This window comes from Pundamilia nyererei, unplaced genomic scaffold (genome assembly GCF_000239375.1).
Source record: "Pundamilia nyererei isolate P.nyererei 1_Seehausen unplaced genomic scaffold, PunNye1.0 scaffold00357, whole genome shotgun sequence".
In the NCBI taxonomy this organism is placed as follows: Eukaryota; Metazoa; Chordata; class Actinopteri; order Cichliformes; family Cichlidae; genus Pundamilia; species Pundamilia nyererei.
Genome location: NW_005187758.1, coordinates 173,996 through 187,862, shown reverse-complemented (window position 1 = coordinate 187,862; position 13,867 = coordinate 173,996). Strand labels below are relative to the sequence as shown.

Sequence of the window (13,867 nt, the reverse complement as noted above, 5' to 3'; positions counted from 1 at the left end):
CACACACACACACACACACACACACACACACACACACACACACACACACACACACACACCTGTGTGTGACGTAAGAAGCTCAGGTGTGAGGATGAGTCAGCTGCTGTTCCCCCCCGAGGTTACCTTCTAACAACTGGCTGTCTGTCGGCTGGTCTGTCTTCAGGTCAGTTCATTAACCCTTACAGGTGCACCGCTGTCTACCACTCAACACTTACAGCTCATCTTAAAAAGCCAGACTTATGTACTTAAGTAAATGCACAACAACATATATTTAACTAATATTCTTTTCCATGCATTTCATTGTTTTTTTTATCCGAAGGACGCTGATTCAGCTGAATTTGACCCATCTGTGCTGTAACAAGCTTCAGCTGGTTTTTAACCGGTGCTCGTGGAAATGATGTTGTGTTACTGTAACTGTTTCACTGGTGCCAAGTCTGTAAATTTGCAGTTTTCTAATGTCCAGCAGGGGGCGACTTCTGTGCTTAGAAAATGAAGTCTTGCTGTGTGAAAGTTGGTGGTAAAAACACACAAATTCTGACTTCAGTGAACACTCATGTTTATGGTTTAAAGATTTATTCAACACATCACGATATTTATCTTGTATGTCATGGTCCCCGATTAGGGTGAGAAAGGAGCGTAAAGCAGGGAATTTACAGTGCGATGTACAAGTTGCGTACGGACAGTGTCCTCCGGCTCTTCTGAGCCATCCCAAGATATTTATCATACTAAAATGATTTTTTTTTTTAAACATCAAGAGGCAAACAGCAAGAACTGCTCACCTAGCGCACCAAACTGGGACTTCAGGAAACAGTGGCCATCTTTTATTTACAGTTTATGGCTCAGATCCCTCCTACTGGGAAAAATGTGTAACTGCAAATATGACTACAAGTAATACAATAACAACAGTCGCTTAAAACACCTGTGCTGATTAAAGTTAAGTAGACAAAGCCACACACAAAAGTATGAGTTATCCTTTCTTTCTCCTTATGAAGTGAAACATTTGTACTTTGTGCAAAACTTTACCTTTTCCCGTCTTTCAGGTAGAGCGCTGCACAAAAGCCTGAAAATGACTTTAAAAAGCCCTCAAACCTGATCCTGGTGTAACATCCTGAGTCACGTGAAACGATTATTAGAAGAAATATTCACAGTTACTTAAAAGTATTCCATTATAAGTTACACAGAAAAAAGCAGAAGCACTGACCAGGCAGCCGATTTATTGGATTATTAAAACTTAAAGTGCTAAAGTGTTTCCAAAGGAAATGTGAATTTACTTGATGAAACACTAATAAAAAGGTTGTAAGCTTTGATCAGTGCTGCTGCCTCCAGTCAATAACGTGCGTAATGATTGATCTGAGCATGTGCAGACCATTTTTACCACGGCTCATGTGCTGCTTTCATGTGTTGTTTTCATCTTCTAATTATCCCGTGCAGGCTCGATGTCACTTTTCAGCTCGACTAATCTGTGCAGCGCGTCTGCGGCGGCTCAGCTGCTGGCAGCACGCTCAGCCCAGCAGCTGCCATCTCATCGTTTCTGCTGAGTAAAGCCAAGCGTCCTCCCTGTACGTTAGCATGCAGTGAAGACTTTACTGCTATTAGTTATAGGCAGTTTAATAAAAACATGGCTGCAGTCCAAGAGCACTTTGGACGGCACATAAATCCCAGCTGACCTGGAACTCTCTGAGATTCCCAGTGAGGGCTGAAGCTCACGAGTCCCTATTGTTGAGTCACAACAGCTCAGAGCTTCAAATGCTCTAATAATCGAAATAAGTCAGGCAGGTGCGGCGCTGTTGGCTTATTAGGATTATTACTTTGAGCTCAGCTGTCCTTCAGCTTTACTCTGATGAACCGTATGCTCAGTACTGCATGTTACTCCTGTTTGTGTAAGTCATTACATTTGACTCTTCACTGTTAAAGGTCAGGTTTAGGTTTGACTACTTTCAAGACGTTTTCCTAAAAAGCTATTACATCACAGTGTGACTGACGTTTGCACTGGAGCATTAATATGATGCAGGAGCATCAAAAACACAGGAAACTGTGTAAGGAAGCACTTTCTTAAAATCAGTTTCATTTCCACACACTGTTTATCTGCAACTTCTAGCAAACTTTAGCAAGATTTCTGCTCAATATCTGTAAGAATAACTTAAGATGTTCCACAATCTTTCTATTCGCTGCGTGCACGCACAACTACCTCGAGCTGGGATCGCTTTTTTAGGGTCCTTCCTCCAGGCTGGAAATGATGGTGATAGAAGGACATGGAGGGGGAGGGAGGGGGTGAGAAGGAGAACAGGTGCACAACATGATTAAAGAGGAGAGGTGATGATGAACCGAGTCAGCACAGGTGTGTACACACACGCATAGACACACACAGGCAAACACACATGACACAAATCTGTCATTTCATGTTAGATACAAAGAGAAGAGAGAGGAAACGACGAAACATCTCCTCTTCCCTCTTCTTCCTCTCCTCCTTCCTCGGTACACACACACACACACTAAGAAATTTTAGTTTTATGAGTTTTGTTCCTAAAGGAGATATTACACTGTTTGAAAAATGTGACACAGAGTCGTACAAAGAACTTACAAACACACACAGACACACACGGTGTCTGCGGCTCAGTCGGACTTTTTGTCCTATGAATAGATGAAGTGAGGCAGGACACACACACACACACAGAGGCACGCAGAGTCTGAATAACTTGCATCACTACCACAGATGCACACACACGCACACTAATATACACCCTTTTAGCACAAACACATCACACACGCAGCACAGCAGAGTGAGAAAAATGCTGGACCATAATGCACTGCCGGAGGCCTCCAATTCTGTCTGAGGGACCCTCTTACTTTGAGTGTGTGTGTGTGTGTGTGTGTGTGTGTGTGTGTGTGTGTGTGTGTGTGTGTGTGTTTCGTCTCAGTCCATCCATTTCAAAGATAATTTTCATAGAAAGAAAAAGGAAGACTGTGTGTTTGTACCGTCTAGTAGTTCGAGATCTCCACATTAACCATTTACTTTCACATCAAGCGCATGTAATCACAGGCTTTTTAAAAAAGGTTGCTTTATTAAAAATCCATAGCTCAGTTCTCTTCACAACATCGGTCTTTTCAAGCTGCCTCATATTGAAAAATAAAGGCCGTGCAGTATTAGAGAGAGAACCTCAACAATCACACGAACTTTGAGCAGCACTTGGCAACAGGGGGAAGGAAAAAAACCTTTTGACAGGAAGAAATCTCCAATAGAACCGGCCTCAGGGAGGGGCGGCCATTGGTAGCCATGGCTGTAGCTCAGGGTGTTAACATAACACAAGCATGAAAAACAGGTGAGAGTCACTGACTTGTTTACAAGCTCTGAACACGCCTACAAACAGCCGAGTACCAGATCTCCTCTGCTCTGCTCTAGCTTTACAGGATCTCTGTATCCACTGCGTGGTGCAGTAGACATTTAGCCGCGAGGTGAAACATGCAAATACAGCGAGAGCTGCAGCACATGTACACACAGATACACACTGTGACCTAATGTGAAAGGGCAGCATAAATAGAACAAAGCTCAGGAACATATTTTCCCCCTAAATCAGCTGCTGTTGAGCCAGAGAGGGGGATGGGGGTGGTGGTGTAAATACATGTATATGTTTGTGAGGACGGGTCCTGGTGAGGGTCCGATCACCATCTGCTGGAGGTTCAGAGGAGCCGTCCAAGCGTCCGAATCTGGTTTTAGAGCAGAATCATTTGGAGGTTAGCGTCGTCCTCACAGAGATGGATACGCTAACGCTGTTTGAGACGGGAGGCTGGATTGGAGGGCGGGACAACAGAAAGAGAGGGACTCAGAGCATCGCTGCTTTCACAACTCCTTAGCATCAAGCTTTGTTTCCTGTGTGTGCGTGTGCGTGCGTGCGTGTGTGTGTGATGCAAGAGGGCTGTTTTCTCTCTCTGCCACTGCTGTAACATCTCATTCCCTTTATTCCTTTTTCTTAATTCACTTGGACATTCAGCAGAAAAGAGAAGAACAGGCACGCACTGATGCATCGTTCCTCGTCTTCCTCCCGTTACCTGTTACTCTGCTTGTCTCATTTCCCCTCAGATCGCCTGAAATCCTCCCAGCTGAATGCGAGCGTTTGTAAACTGAACGGTGCTGACTTCCAGTTAGCGAGCTACGACGTGCTTCCTGACGTGACCAACCCTCTTCCCGAACCCCCTGAAATATTTAACAATTACGAGAGACAGAGAAGGAAACAAACACTCTCCAGCTGTGAGGTTTCCATTGTTCTGAGTTTAACAAGCTCGTTGGTTCGTCCACTCTGGTTGTGGGGAGGGATCACCACCATTATAAAATGACCCTGTTTTTTCCAGCATCTCTGTTTTAGAAAGTTTCTTTTTGGGGTTTAATTTGGGGATGGCCGTAGCTCAGCACTTCCTGTAGCACTGTTGTCTTATAATGAACGCGCATCCACACAGGAAGTCCGTTCACCATGCATCCTCAGCAGACATTCTGGGCCCAGGCAACCCTTAAATGTATTTGTCACCCTCTCATAAGTCAATCAACGGCATCCTTCGTTCTCATTGGTTGTCACTTCTGTCGCTTGCCTCGAATCTGGGATAACTTGAGAAAATGTGGGTTGCATTGCCAGTCACTAAATGCTTGTGCTCACACTCTGGACAGCTCCTTTCTGAATGCTGGTATTAGCTGGTTTCCTTTTGTTTAGAAGAACTTTGGCTAAGATGACCACATAAGTGAAATCATTTCTCTTTGACATCATAAAGATCTCAGAGTAGAAAAAAAAAGTAGTAGCCAGTCATTTAGAGCAGTCTGAGGTCTGAGCTTTTGACTGGCAGGGCTCAGACGTAGACTGAGATTGAACTCATTTGAAGTGTAACAAGACTTATTTAGCTGGTTTTTCGTGTTGCCAGAGAAACGCTTTGTTTTTGAAAAAGTATTAAAGACATTCTTTATTGCAACATTTAGTTTGCAACAGATCCATGAACCAGTCACAGCAGCAGCTTCCCCCTCCAGGACAGCTCCTCCTGTGAGGCAGAGCTGAGGCAATGCTGGAAGCACTTTATTAGATTAGATGAGTATTGATCTATTCTGCTTGTTTTTAGCTGCAATTTTTTATTCTTGGATCTACTTGGAGTAACTTTGCATGATTTAGCTTTTTTAACTCATCCTGGACCCAAGTGCAACCCCTCAGCTCGTCCCCTGTCTGAAAAATAACATTTTACATCCTTTCCCTTTAAGGCTGCCTTACCTTTGGGCCAATTTCCTTCTGATTGGGTGAAAGTTAGGTCTGTCATGTTAGGGATCTAGCAGGCAGCAGCATCTCTCTCTCTCTGTGAAGAAACCTTGGAAAGAGTCAGCGTGACAGCTGATATACATCCACTCGACCGCAGCGATGTGTGACTACAATCAGCACAGGGACGTGGATGCTAACCTGCTAATGTTAGCTGCACTCAGCGGCCAATCTGGCGCCTGAGAGTGTGCACACTTCACAAATACAGTTTATGATGCACAGTCTTTGTACAGGTGGTGTTTAACCTGCCCGTTTAATCTGTGCTCGGCTGTTCTGATATTTTTATGCTTTATAATCGAAGAAGCTGGTGTCCTGCAGCATCCCCAATCACCTGCATGCTCAGAATTTATCTGCAAATGTGCGGAGGCAGCGGCGATGTGACGTTGTTCAGCGTCATCACCGACTGTTAGTGTAACTGTGCTTTAAATAACGAGTCTCAGACAAAGCCACACACACTGGGGGTTTGACCATGAGTAATAGACATGGCTGCTGTGTTTTTGTTAAATACGTAATATTTTGACATCTAAATAATTCATGCCGGTGTTGTTTTTGGCAAGCCTTCTTGCTGGCTCAGCAACATGAATGAACAATGATTTTTTATTATGTCAGACAATGCGTGTTGGCCAGCTCGTGACCTAGTTACGCAGTTAAATAATGCACCAGCAAGAAGGTGTTGGTGAGATCTGAACATTAGTCAGCAGCTGGGGTCAGGTGTATCTCCACGTCGCTCTCTCTGTGATGTGTAGTTAGGCTTAGATGAACATGAGCTGTCAGCGCCGACCGGACCAGTCTGTGGTTTAGTGTCGGGGTCAAGGGCGGGAATCCAGTGATAAGAAGTCATATTATTCCCCGTTTCACTGCAAAAAGAGAATGAATCTGTTTTACTTAATGCCCAGAATAGAAGTAGCGGTTCTTGATCTCTGTCTTTTACACTGTGTTTCATGTTTCATCAAAGCTGTGGACATCTACAAAACCTGCAGTTCTTCCAGTGTCCACTTGAGGCAGGCTCTAAGAATGAGTCAGTCCTGTCCAACTTTAGACTCTATAAAAACACTGTTCTGTACTTCTGTAACGTGTTCCCCAATGGTTCCAATCCCTGCTTGGCCATGACGTGGCATGTTGGCTCAACTTTGACTTGACTTTTATGATTCACACAATACATTTAAAGGAGAACAACTATCATAACCACGTTGTGTGTTCTGACTGTGATATTTAAGGTAAAAGTCAGAAAGATATGAACCTCGCTGAGAGCAGTAAAGTTAAGCCGGGGATGGAGACAGTGTGATCGGTGTAGCAGTTGCGTAGCAGTCTGTCACTCAGAGCTCGGGTTGCAGGTGGCTGATATCTGTTTGTTTTGCTTTAACACCGACCTCAATCCACAGCTAACACCTCCATATTAACACTGAGCCTGGGTTTACTTATAGAGATTCACAGACCACGTGACTTTTGTGCATTGCTTTGTGGGTACCCGTGGCAACAAAATCAAAACACTGCATCAAGCGCTAGTATTTCCAGCACCGGTTTTAATCCCTACTTGCATTTTATTTGCCCCAAAAACAGTGATGTACAAAACGACGGAGAACACGGCAGGTCCGTACAAAGGCAGACTTGACGAAAAGGCAAAACAAAAGTACGACGAAAAAATCAGAGGAGTGAAAGGGTCAGACCCATACGAGCATACAGAGTGGAGTAAGGACATTAGCGTGCTGCCCAGCTTTCATCACGCACATATTTATTATTATATGGTCCTAAGTGTGAGTTCATACACTCACAAAATGTTTAGTGACTTCAGATCCCTGCAACAAGCCCAGGTCCAGTTTACTTTGGTGATTTGGACTATTCCATTTCACAGCTGTTGTTAAAATGTTTTCTTTATCTCCTGTACAGGCCAACGCAATCTAATTGTTGTTTCAGGTTGTAGTGTTACACAACTTTTCAGATCTAATAGAAATAAAATGAGTGTTTCATAATTCATTCAGTTATTATCTTTGTTTATAACTGGCATTATTGTTTCATTCTATTATAGAATCTTATAAGAAAGAGGCAAAATTGTATTCAATGGTGCTTTATTAGCTGCTTCGGTGAAAAACAAATCAACAATGCAACAAAAAAACCAACAACATTGCAAAACAACTTACTGGAAAACAGTTAATCATCACTTGCTTGCTTCAGTACAACACTTGGGCACATATATGCGGGACTTTTCGTGGCTGTTTTGATATCGCTCTCTCTGTTAACCGATCAAATCTGGCTGTGGTAGCAGCTTTAACCTGTATGACCAGGTTGATAGAGGGCGCCAGTCTGGATCACATTCCTGCATTTTGTAGGCTGGTTTTCCTACAAAACACAACAAACATTAGCCCGCAAAGCCACAGTGAACAAAGCAGCATAGCGCAACGAATTCAATTCAAATGAAGACTTATTTGTAACCTACATCAACAATTATGTTATGATAAATTACGCAATAACTACAACAGCAGACTTACCTTTGTGGAAATGCTTGGAGTGTTCTGGGACGTTATATTTGGTCTGCAATCCAGGCCATCCGTCGGCTCTTTGTTACTTCGGAAACGTGGCTCGAACAATTTCTCTTCAACGACGTAATCCGATAAAAACCGATCACTTTACCCGTCGGCTTCCCGTGGCTGTCCTGCGACCGGCTATTGCAGTTAATAATACAACAGCTTCTTGTCATTATTTGTTTCTTTTTATCGCTGTGTGACTGTTTTCATGTGAAAGCCTGCGTGCGCTAGTACCGCTTGCCACTCGTTCCCACAATCCTTTGCGGTTTTACCCCGGAATGACGTCACATTTTCAATCTCTATAGCACCCTCTCCCTCTGTGGGTCTTTCAGGGTGTGTCTCTGTCTTTACAGTCAAAGTGGCGTCTTTCATGTTCAGCTTTAGCAGAAGAGTAGAGATTAGCTGCAGATTGTTCTGGCCCGTTTCTTGATGATTCAGAGTTAAGGTTAAAGTTTGGGAGGGGCTGATGTAGGCACTCATGAGTCTTTCATGTTCATTAGTTGGACAGAAACGTGTTTTCTCCTGCTGTGTGGTGAGAAGCTCGCAGTCCACAGACTTCCACTCAGGAGACGAGGGTTTGACTCCCAAGTGGGGTTACCATTTTATGATTTTTAACTATTATTTATTATCACTTTCACTCACTCTTTATCCGGCCTCGAATATCAATAATTGTATAGAGTCTGTTATGTAACCGAATAAAGGCCAAAATTCTTTATTTTAAATGTGCAGCTGCGACAGCTGATCAGTCGTAGTGAAGCTAACAAAGCCACCGCAGCCATTCATCTCCCTCTTGTTACGTCTCTTCCAGCTGTAATTCCTTGTTTTTCCCCTCTGCTGTCGTCCTCTCTCTCTCCTCTGCTACTCTCTATATCTCTCGGCCCATCTCCCCACTCTCGCCAGCTCAGTTGTATGTAATTTATTTCCAGTACACAAACAGCTCACTGTAAATAGAAGCTGTTAAGCCGCTCCGGCACTCCAGTTTTAATAGACCTTGGTTTGGTTATGTAATGATTAAATAGCTGACCGAGCCTTTAATGGTGTTATAAATCACTGAATGTGGTTTTTTACTGTCTTGTAAAAGCTTGGAATCAGCTGGTCGTCGTGCCCACGGTCAACAGCTAAGGTCAAAGGTCACCAAAGTGGCAGTCATTGGCAGTTGACCTTTAGATCCTTTTGCTCCAACTGGATGGGAAAGTTTTAAATAATTTAAGAGTGTTATTAAGACGGCATTGTTCTCGCCAAATAAAAGCTCCTGTGATTTATTGTCTGCTTGTGTTTTCTAAGCTCGGTACTTCAGGTACGCAGCGGCTGCAGCCTGCAACCATCACGAAGCTTCATAATCATCTGCTGTAAAGCATTCTGGCTCCTTTTATAACACCTCTCGACCTCCCAACGACTCTAATGTCAAAAGTGCTCTTGTTTAAAAGCTTCATAATTCAAATGGTCCAAAACATTTCAAGAATGCAGCGAATCCCTGCAGCGAATCCCTGCAGCATCACTGCAGCCTTTTACACGCTCATCCTAAACAACTCTAAATGAGCTTTACATGTTTCACTGCGGTTAAAATGTAAACGTGTAGATTTGCATAGATCAGCTGCGTACAGGGACACTGCTGCTTTAAAAACAAATTCACATTAGGATGGTGGCAGAGACACAAACACATCCGAGGATTGACACAAAAGCTGAAACTGTCACTGTTGCTTTGGTTTAGGCATAAAAACTCCGTGTCCACGCTGTGATTTGGGCTAAAACAAAGAATCCAAGAAGCCTGACATGTCTGATTTCTCCGAGCTAAAGACCAACACTGTTGTTGGAAAACTATTGAGTGAGCCGCAGCGCGCTTCTTTATTTAGATCATTTAGAAACAGCTCCACCGTCAGGACGCCTGCGAGGCAAACGCTGGAGTCGGACTTTAGGTTAAAGCTCCAGCTCCGTGTTTTCACTCTGTGACTTTACTACAGCAGCTTTGCACAGTTCACACTGATCTCATACTGGGCTTCGATGCAGTCCCTCAGTTCTTCCACTGTACCCACAAAGAGGGTTTGAACTGCAGGTGGGCGGAGCTTCTGTGCCTGAGACGACCATATTAAGGATGTCCTGTCTTTGTGACATCATCTAGAGCAGAAAGCAGAAAAAAGATCGCTTGCTGATTGCTTTTCAGTGCACTGATGTCATTTTTTGAAGCTTTGGCCATGTTTGGTCTGAACATCCACCAGTGAAGCAGGAGACAAATAAGCAACATAAGGAAAAGCACGAGTGGACTGAAGCTGGTTGGCTCTTACAGGCATGAATGTAGAAACAGCTGAGCATGTGTGTGACTTTCCTCTGTTTGTGCCAGCTGTACCCTGTCCTCACAGCTGTTTGAGTGTGTGTGCGCGTGTGTGTGCGCGCCCTTAAATGTCAGCTAGTAAAACTCACTGTGACCCCGACTGCTACCACAGTCTCAAGCTGGTGACCTCTGACCCCGGTATAGTTCAGGATCCCCGCCAGCAGATGTCCAGGTGCTGTCTGCAGAGACAGGTGGTGGGAAATGGAGGCGGCGGCCTGGCTTTGATTTCTCCTGTCTGTTATGAAATGGCCGACATCAAAACCTCCTGGATTGGATGTCGATGAGCTCTCGAGCTGCAGCTCTGCAGAGTTACTTCAGAGAAACACAGAAAGGCATCCTCACCCACAGGACCAGCACCGGACATACGGTTTCATCTAAAGAAGCAAAGATCGGTTTTAACTCCTACGTTTTCAAACTTCTGCTGTTGATGTAAAGACACAGGAACCCAGGCGATCATGTGACATGATCCCCACATTAAATCAGTGTATATTAGCTTCGTTTGGGTCCTGGGACTGCCATGCATTGAAAGAAGGGGAATTATGTTCTTGTTTGCTGTCAGTGACTGGTGGAAATGTCATTTTAATAAAGCTCCAGAAGCTTCTACAGCAGCTGCATGAGCAGCACGAAACATGCAGTGATTCTTCAAAGCTTTCTCTGTAAAAAAGGGTTTTTCCTTCTCACCTTCGCCAAGGTTTGTCTGTATTTTCAGTTGTGTTTACCTCACAATATAAAGCACCTTGAGGCAGCTGTTGCTGGTGTTGTACAAATAAAACTGAAGTGAATTGATTAAATTCAATGCATTGAACATGGTCTGCCTTCTCTGTGAAGCATAAACCGTCCTGCCGTCTGTCCACGTTCACCCCGACCGGCCAACGCGCCGTGTGTTTCCTGACCTGCTCGCTCAGCTGTTTTCTGCATGTGTGATGTCATTATTTTGTGCTGCAGAAGATGTTTCTCCACTTGGAGCTGCTCATCTGACTAAATGTAAGAGTCTGCACTTCTGCCTTCATCCATCTCTGCTGCCTTCTCGCTTGTTTCCCTCTCTCCGTCTCTCTCTCAGCCTTGTGTAAATATAAAATATATCTTATGTCTGCATTTGTTGGATTGAAACAAACAAAAGGGCAGACTGCAGGGAACAAAAAATGTTGTGTTGGTCCTCGTTAGTAGTGGACATGCCATTCCTCCTGCCTAGTGAAGACGAACAATGCGACACGCTTGGCTTTGCCGATGAATGAATGAAATGTCTTTCACTCTGGCAGCTACCTGCTGAACAAACAACTAAACACTCCATTGTTGTGGATTTTCAATTTATTGCCTATTCAGAGGGTTTCAGACGCATAGACTGTATATAAAAGATGGATTACGCCTCTGTGACGTCACCATCGGTTTCAGATTTCTGCCTTTTGAAGCTTTTGTGTTTGGGCTGCCATCTTGTTGGGTTTAAGATAAGAATTCAGTCGTTTGCTTATTTTGGGCTGCAAAATATTTAATTTTGGCCCATAAACTGTAAGTTGAACCCCCGAGTGTTTTCTCTGTCACCATCTTGGTATCTAGAAACCACCAGCAGTGCCGGACCGAGGCAGCAGATGATGAGCAAACCCTGGGTTATTCTAATTCTGATTCTAATAAGGAGCATAAGTTGGAGAATTATCATCACAGACCTGAAACAGTTAAATGACTGATTCAGAACGGCTGTTAACACAGGAAGCTCGGCGAGGAGACCGGACACAGAAGTCTGAAGAATCCAGTCGCACAAATGCAGCTTAGAGGAAATTATTTTAAATCACGCAGTTTGTTCAAAGACACTTTCAAAAGCTGTTTTCCTTTTGTTTGCAAACAATATTTAACTGACAAGAAAATAACTTTTTATTAATATTTAATTATTTTTAGAGTACGCTCCACGTCATTATGAAAATTCATAATAAACATTCTTGAAATGCTTTCTTTCTTTTACTCGACAGCCAGTTGTTGATCGGATAAAATACTTCAAAATATTTTGCACTGAATTGTAGTGCATGGCAAACTTTATGATATTCTGGACCTTTGTTTGAGGACGTTTCTCTAACTGGGCCTCCTTAAGTTTAATTGAGTATCCCAGGACTACAGGATTTAAAAAAAGGAAAAACTCCAACGCTGTCAGGAAAGCTAAAAGCTCAAAATCAGAACATAAGGCTAACAAATATGAAGAGCTCATACAGAAACACGAAATAATCCAGAACACAGAGAGCAGACTACAACAAAATACAGAAGGACAAATAAGAAGAGAACCATCACAGGAAGCCTTTCTGCAGCCAGAGGAATCGCCCCCTGTTGGCCACTAGGAGAATGCAGCTTTAAGTTATTTCCACGTCAGCTTCACTTTTTGTTGTCATTAAATTAATAAAGTGGACAAAAACAAAAGACAAAGCTGCTATCGATGGTCTTTGTTCACTTGTCTTCTTTAACCCTTTAGAGCCGGTCGGAGCGGGCACGCTCTGTTTTGTGTAACTATTTTTAAATCCCGGTAGCTCTGCAACCACGTGAGCTAGCGCAATAATTTTTTTTGCATATGAAGTTGAGTTGTACTTACATCTGATGCCATCAGCTTGTCCTAGGTCACGGTTTCCTTCCACATATAGCTTTGTAAAAACTGCATAAAAAGCACTTGCAGCAACAAAAACATAATATTCCAGAAACACGCTTTGCCAATCCGATCAGCTGTTCGTAACACTTCCTACATTGGAATAGACGTCAGCGCGAACTATTGCATGTCCACCATTACCTGCCCTAAACCGGAAGTGACATCATTTTCAAAGAAATGTCGTTTTTTACCATCAGGGCCTTATGAGCCTATACTGGTGTTTTTAAAAGTAATCTTTGACTTTATGCCTTTCTGTGTCGTTTCTGGGATGCTGAGGACTCATATTGCACTGCTGGAAATTGTTTATTTTGATGCTGCTTTTTTGCAAATTTGCAGTATAATATTTATTTTCGTTTTTCCTGCAGTGTATAAAAATTGGTGCATTTCAAAAATAAAACTATGAAGACACTCAAAATAAATTTCCTGTGGTGGGAAACTAGTTTGTGCAACTTTTTTGTATTTACAGTTTTGAGGGATAAGCCTCTTAAATTTCTCTAACTAGAAATATATGTTAAAAAAAACTAAAACGATTATCAATTTTTTTGTAGTTTATTGCACTTTTTTGCAATTTATGTAATTACTATGCACTTAATGCATACATATTATTAACATTTAGGCTCCAATGGTTGTATTGATGTATATCAACTTGAAATGCTCCCAGAAATGGCTCTACAGCATGTAAAAATATAATATAAGCTCTGGCGGACTTGGTTCTATGGTAGGTCTTAAAGGGTTAAAAGAACATCATCAGAATCTTTCAAATCAGCAGATGTCAGTGATGAATTACAGAAAGCTTTTTCTACTGAGTGAAGACGTGTTAAATAAACCTGCTGATGCACTCAAAGCACAGACGCTTTTCATTAATTGTAAGTTTTGTTTTTTATGTACTTGTTCTCTTACTTGGATTACAGTAATCCGATTACACGTGACTCTAATGTTCGTGAATGTGCTGCCTGCTGCTCCTCTCTGGCTCCACAATAGAAACAGCTTATGACTAGAAATACATTTAAACCGCTCATTATAGACGTCAACCGTCAGGAGGTTTTGGCCCAAGGCTGCTGCGTGTGTGTTATATTATATTATCCACTTTATGTGTGCGTCTCTTCACATG

General features: G+C 42.9%; 1 protein-coding gene across 1 annotated transcript in view; it reads left to right on the top strand.

Annotated features, from left to right (window-relative positions):
- Window positions 1-13,867, top strand: part of LOC102206834 (sodium channel protein type 5 subunit alpha-like) — a 261,018-nt gene that overhangs the window by 192,896 nt on the left and 54,255 nt on the right. The window contains exon 22 of the mRNA XM_013915747.1: window positions 4,079-4,167. Coding sequence (XP_013771201.1) covers window positions 4,079-4,167 — 89 coding nt within the window. The remainder of the gene's footprint in view (window positions 1-4,078; window positions 4,168-13,867) is intronic.